We start from the raw sequence: 6,138 nt of genomic DNA, 5'->3' as shown, positions 1-6,138 counted from the left end.
TGTTAGCACTGGGAAGGGTTCAGCTGAAGCAGTGTGTCCGTCCAGCTTTGCAGGTGATGTTCCAGAGGAATGCGAATGAGCAGAGGAGAGCAGGAGAGGGTAAAAATAGCAGGACAGATCTGTGCTCCCGGTCTGTGTTTTCATTTCCACACAGCCCCCTTGGATCTCTTTTGGATTATTTTTTAATACAGGTTACAGCAAGACAAAATCAGTTCTTTCTAAAAATCACTAACTACAAACATCTGCTCCCCCGCTCCCCAGGCCTTGCACCTGCAGAAAGGAGGAAATAAAATCTCTCTGTGTTGTGAAGGATTTCAGCTTTTGAGACATCCGTGGGCAGAAGTCTGCGTGTTTCAGTTASTTTTCTATTTATCAGGATTCTCATCTGCCCTGGTTCTGCTTTTAAGTCCAGAGATTTGTGATTTTTAAGAGTAATTACCCGAATTCATATATTGACACACTGAAATAGATTTTAGAAGCACTTAATATTTTGGAAACTGTTATTTATGCTTCAGTTCCAGCTGTGTGGGTTTGGAAGTCAAAATCGGGTATGAAAATTTGAAGGGTTAAGTATTCTTGGGTGTGAATCATTAACAAAGCCATGGTTTTCATTAGAATTTTTTGCTTCTGATTTTATAAGAATRTAATTCTTCTTTACTTTCATTTCTACTGCAGGAAACCATCTCAAGAGGATGAAGCCTAATAAAGGAAAGCCTTTCACTAGGGAGAGAGACTATGTTTACAAATTCAGTGCTGGAAATGAACATTTGGTGCTTACTGTGCCTCTCAAATTCCCCGTGCAAGAGAATATCAGTCATTTGCACGGGCGTCTGATGGTTCTGCACAACCTGCCAYGCTTTATAGAAAATGGTATGAAGCAATTTGTAACAGTTTGCTCTGAGAAACCAAAAGAAGGATGTGTTACTAGAAAAGTGTTTAAAAAATTGGTTTTTAACAGCAAAATGTAAGAGAAATTTGCTGTTGGTGCTAGCAAGGAAAAGGCTTACAGGTGAAAAACATTAKTTATAGATTTCCTGGAAGATTATTAATGTGTTCTGTTGATGCACCATTTTCTTCTTGTAATAGATCTGAAGCAATCTCTAAGCAAATTTGTAGAAGAGGAAACTATAAAAGATTATGACAGGGAAGCTGAAGCAGCTCTGGAAGCAGTGAAATCAGGAAAAGTAGACATCAACCAGCTGGCTGATACTTGGGCCAAAGCTTACAAAGAGGTAAGATTAAGGCTGGRAAGTGAGTATTCAGAGTATGTGTGTGTGCACAATCACAGTTGTGAAGATGAAAAATTAAAGTGAAATTCACTTTCACTGTTCCACTCTTAGAGTTTTTTCTTTTTGTCTGAAAGTGAGTGTTAAGTCTTCATCCTACAGGTTCTTGGTCAGGTTTTTCTTCAATTTAGTAGAACAGCAGGTACAAAATGGAGAGGCAAATGGTTTGTTCATTTAACAGTTGATACTCTAACAAAGAATAGATGTAAGGCTTATAATGCCATAGAATTAAAGCAAGAGGTAATAAAGTGGTACTTCTATCCTAAATCTCAGTCACACCAATTAAGACTAGAAGGAGAAAGTGTACAGTTGAGAGAGACTTTCCAGTTCATTTGTTGAGTTCATGTGACTATTTCACATTATTTAGGAAGGGTGAGACTTTAGCTGGAATAATRTGTCCAGTTTTGCATGTGATCTTTAAAGTAGTGGAAGGCAAGAGATATGGAGGAGTGAAGAGGAAAAAAGGAATGATAGACCTGCAGTATTTGAGGAAGGGTTTACAGGAATTGAATTTCCTTCTCATGGGATATAGGAAAAAGTAAAAAATTACATAAAGAGCTTGTAAACATGGTGTAATTGGGCCATTCTTCATTCAATAAAAATAGCTTTTCTTAAATCCATGTTGTTGATCAAATTCTTGGTATCATCAGAGGTTAGTCATCCTTACTAGTAAAGTATTTTTATTTGCACAGCTGGTGGTTTGGGCCTTATCTAAAATTCATTAGGTACAAATATTACTGTGGATATGGCTGCTCTTTCCAAAATGGTGGTRTGTGAAAATTGGTTAATTCCTCACTGTAGTCCAAACCCCAATGATTCTCAGTTGCTTTGAAATAGAAAGAATGAGAAAGAAGAAAATTGAAAGCTAAAATAGAATACAGAAAGCTTAAATKAGGAAAGATAATTTATGTATGGTAAAGGCTCTGTGTGTGCCCCCATGTTTTTACCCCAYCTTTATGAGGGATCCTTATATGTCCTAAAAGGAACCCTATACCTTACATACCTTTTCTTTAGACAACGTTAGAACATGCCAAACCTGAAGAAACCAGCTGGGATGAAGATTTTGCAGATGTTTATCATGATCTGATCCATTCTCCAGCTTCTGAAATGCTGTTAAACCTGGAACACAATTATTTTGTTAGTATCTCAGAATTAATAAGTGAAAGGGACGTGGAACTGAAAAAACTACGGGAAAGGTATTCCTTTTGTTTTTAAATGTTTTTCTGTCTCTCGTTAAATGGGGAGTGCATGCCCTTGGGTGTGTGAACTCATAGGACAACGTGTGTAACTTGTATTTGTCTTTGTAAAAGCAAAGTCATACAACACATGGCTGGCACCAGAGCATGTAGAGRTAGGACGGGGGGGAATGGCTTCACACTGAAAGAATGGAAATTTAGATTGGATATTAGGAACAAATTCTTTACTCAGTGGGTGATGAAGCCCTGGCACAGGGTGCCCAGAGAAGCTGTGGCTGCTCCATCCCTGGAAGTGTCCAAGGCCAGGYTGGAGCAATCTGGGATAGTGGAAGGTGTCCCTGTCATGGCAGGGGTGGAATGAGATGAACATTTATGTCCTTTCCAGCCCCAACCACTCCATCATTCTGTGATAAAATTATGGTCAGCTATCTTATATTACTTTTATGTTTTTTTCTTATTTTCAGTGACTGAGGAGAATATAAGTTTTGATTTGGGCAAAGCATTGAGTTTGAATCCCAAGCCTTGGGCTCTAAGCTTGGCTTAGCCTCTTAGCCTCTTGTCCACAAGAGGGAGAACATTGCACGTGGATTTCTCTATTTTGTGCCAGAATAATTGCACTGGGTCTGCTTTAGCGTTCTGGGTGGCAGTATTCCTCTTGAGCTGTCTGTGTTTAAGTTCACATTGCACATTACATATCAGTTCATGCTGTGGTTTCTTCTAGACTGAATTGTACRGATTTCTAATTTAGGGAGAAATGTTGCCAGTAGGGTGTTAGCAAAGCTTTTTGCTGCTCATTGACTTTTCTCAAGTGTGCATACAGAAGAAAGAGCAGTATTGTTGTAGAGATCAGGTGTGATGTAGCGGTGTGTTGACTCTGATGGAATTTATCATCTCTCTGTTGGAATTTATCACATCCCTTTGTTGGTGGCAGCTGGGACTGCCCCAAATGAAGCTAAGTGGTGTTCTGTTTACACAAGAGCTGATTGAATCCCTGACCCTTAAGTCCATTTGTTTTGTGGATATTAATTTTTAAATCTGTGATCGGTAACAAACAAGCAAGTTTGTTGTTGTATCCCAACCAATGGTGTTCTGCTGCCAATCTTTTGAAATCTGCCTTACTTCTCTTCCAGGCAAGGAGCTGAAATGGATAAAGTGATGCGGGAGCTTGGGAAATCACTGACTGACCAGGATGTGAATTCCTTAGCAGCTCAGCATTTTGAGTCTCAGCAGGTAACTAGAACATGGCATGCACGTAATCACCTGAAAAAGAACACCCAAACCAYTCCAATTATCACTGTTCTCCTGTCAGGATCTGGAGAACAAATGGACCAATGAGTTAAAACAGACTACTGCTATCCAGAAGCAGGAGTATCAGGAGTGGGTGATCAAGCTTCATCAGGATCTAAAGAATCCAAACAACAGCTCAGTCAGGTATTTCATTCTTCTGTGCTGCTTAATTCCAGTAGTAATAGTTGAAAGGATTTGCATTTATATAATCTTTTAAATAGGATGTTGTTGTTCTATTTATTAGAATTATGATAATATTTATACAATAATTTAAATAGAATAAAGCAAATCAAAGGCAAATAAATAATCATAATTAAATATTTATAATTTTAGGAGTTTCTTCACTGTGCGATGTTRCAACCTCTCTGTACCAGAACGTGTTGTAGTGCACTAAACTACAGCTTGAGYTGAGGGGAATTTCCCCCTACTTTGTCTTTATTTCCTGTGTCTGTGTTAAACACTGTTTTACAGGGCTTTCTGTTACCACTTAAGGATGTTCTGTAGAATARTGGTATTTTAATAAATGGCAACATTTTTTTTTCTTTGTGTGTATCAGTGGACAGCTAAAAAAATTGGAATTTTTTAGTGTGAACACTTGTGGAGAGAGTTGATGAAAAGTTTGAGGAAATTGCAGGGAAATTAGAAATTGTAAATTGGGTAGGATCCTTATTCTTTATCACTAGTATGTTGCTACAAGGCATTTGCARTCAGTGGAATTGCTTGCAAGTTAATAAAAGATTTTTGGGGGTGAGGCACTTTGCAAACACAGAGAAACTTCTCACCAACGCAGAAACAAATTGCAAAGATGCTGATGTTCTTCCATCTATTAGAAACAGTGTTTGTTGCATCACTACCAGACAGTTGAATGTAGGGAAGATGCTGAAAYTGATACCTGAAATGTTTCCTGGTAATTTGAACACTGGATCATTTGATAAGGTGTTTTTTAACCTCCCAGTTTGTGTGGGAAGAAGAAAATAAATGCTKTATTTAGTAACTTCATAAATAAGGTTTTGGCTGTTATAAATAGGCCKAGAAGAATTCTTTTTGTTTCCCTTTCATTCCTGCATTCTTACTATTTAATAACTAGGTTTTGTAACTTATTTTATTTCTCAGTCTTGGAATGCTTTACAAATGAGCCAAGCAGTGTAAATCAGACAGTGGAGTCTACTCTTGYTGCTGCCAGGAAGGTGAAGGTGAAACCTCACACGAGTGGAGTTCACACTCATGGGTTTGATCTCCTGCCTTCCACAGAACAGCTGAGAAGACTCTGTATAACCTCCCCAAAATTGTTGGTCCCRAATAAAAATTAGGATAAACTTTTTGGTGCTTTTCTCATTGTTGTAGTGATGAAATAAAAGTTCAGCCCAGCCAGCTGAGGGAATCTGTGGAAGGAAATGGGAGAATTTATGAAGAGCAAAGGCTGTTAGAAGAAAGCTTTACTATTCACTTAGGTAAGTGAAGTAAATCAAACATAATAACAGCTGCTAATAATGTATCCAAGACATGTATTATTTACAGTATTTAGCTGTCAATGKGTATAATGCACAGTTTGTAATTGTGTTTGTTCTTTACACGTGTGGTATAAACTGTATCAAGCAGTATCTGGAATAGACTTCATGGGAACCATTCTAGAAGCAATTTTTTATCCCCTCTGGCAGGATGACTTATGTGGAAAAGCACAGCAACAGCAAAACACATACTGCTTAAAAATGATACTTCACCTTTTGTTACATTTGGTAGAAAAATGTGTTTTCTAAATACAATTCTGACGATCAGTTGACAGCAGAATAGAACTTGTAATTTGTAKTTTTGTTCATGCAATAGAGTAGTCTTGTGCTGTTTTTGACCATACTATGTTGTGAAGGMGTGGTTTGGTTCACTTGAAAAATCACCTGCAAAGGCCTCAGCCAAAGCAGGTTTGATACAAATTTTCAAAAGARTGAAAAAGTGCAAGGGCAAGGTTCACTCTGTTACTGTATAGATAAAGCACACAAAGGAAAATCRGATTATAATAAAATGTAAAATGATTTTGACAGAGATGAGCAACAAGAATCCTCCCAGTGTGACAAACCTGGGAGTCTGCAAGCTCTGAGAGGCATCTCTGTCAGAGGGAGAGGCTGCTGCAGCCTGCAGTGCTGCAGGAAAGCTCACAGAACATCCCTTAGCACCACAGTCCCCATGAGATGATTGGCATTGTCATCTGGAAAATGCTCATCCTCGAGTTCAATTGCTGCAGTTTCCAGAACAGCTGGAAGTTGTTTCCAAACCTCCAGCAGCAGTTGTGCCATTCCCCTTGGGCCATGGGCAGGTCAGGGATGTGTCCAGCCTGTCAGGGGCTGCCTCATTATCCTTCCCCTCCATGCAGCACC

The 6,138-nt window shown here is 38.7% G+C and overlaps 1 protein-coding gene across 2 annotated transcripts in view; it reads left to right on the top strand.

Annotated features, from left to right (window-relative positions):
- The first annotated feature begins 28 nt into the window (after positions 1–28).
- The window catches only part of CUNH12orf4 (chromosome unknown C12orf4 homolog), a 17,518-nt gene continuing 11,408 nt past the window's right edge, over positions 29–6,138 (top strand). Inside the window, exons 1-7 of one of the 2 annotated variants that reach the window (XM_057387134.1) lie at positions 29–53; positions 676–870; positions 1,087–1,232; positions 2,301–2,482; positions 3,613–3,712; positions 3,792–3,913; positions 5,114–5,220. In XM_057387134.1, the coding sequence (XP_057243117.1) occupies positions 693–870; positions 1,087–1,232; positions 2,301–2,482; positions 3,613–3,712; positions 3,792–3,913; positions 5,114–5,220 (835 nt within the window). In that variant the 5' untranslated portion in view covers positions 29–53; positions 676–692. Of the gene's footprint in view, positions 54–110; positions 357–675; positions 871–1,086; positions 1,233–2,300; positions 2,483–3,612; positions 3,713–3,791; positions 3,914–5,113; positions 5,221–6,138 lie in introns of those variants that run through there. The other variant, XM_057387133.1, reaches the window with a different exon arrangement.

The sequence above is a fragment of the Malurus melanocephalus genome, unplaced genomic scaffold (genome assembly GCF_030028575.1).
Source record: "Malurus melanocephalus ecotype Western Australia unplaced genomic scaffold, MMel_1.1 scaffold_1144, whole genome shotgun sequence".
Classification (NCBI taxonomy): domain Eukaryota; kingdom Metazoa; phylum Chordata; class Aves; order Passeriformes; family Maluridae; genus Malurus; species Malurus melanocephalus.
The sequence above is the reverse complement of the archived record's forward strand: the minus strand, read 5'-3'. Positions and strand labels throughout refer to the sequence as shown.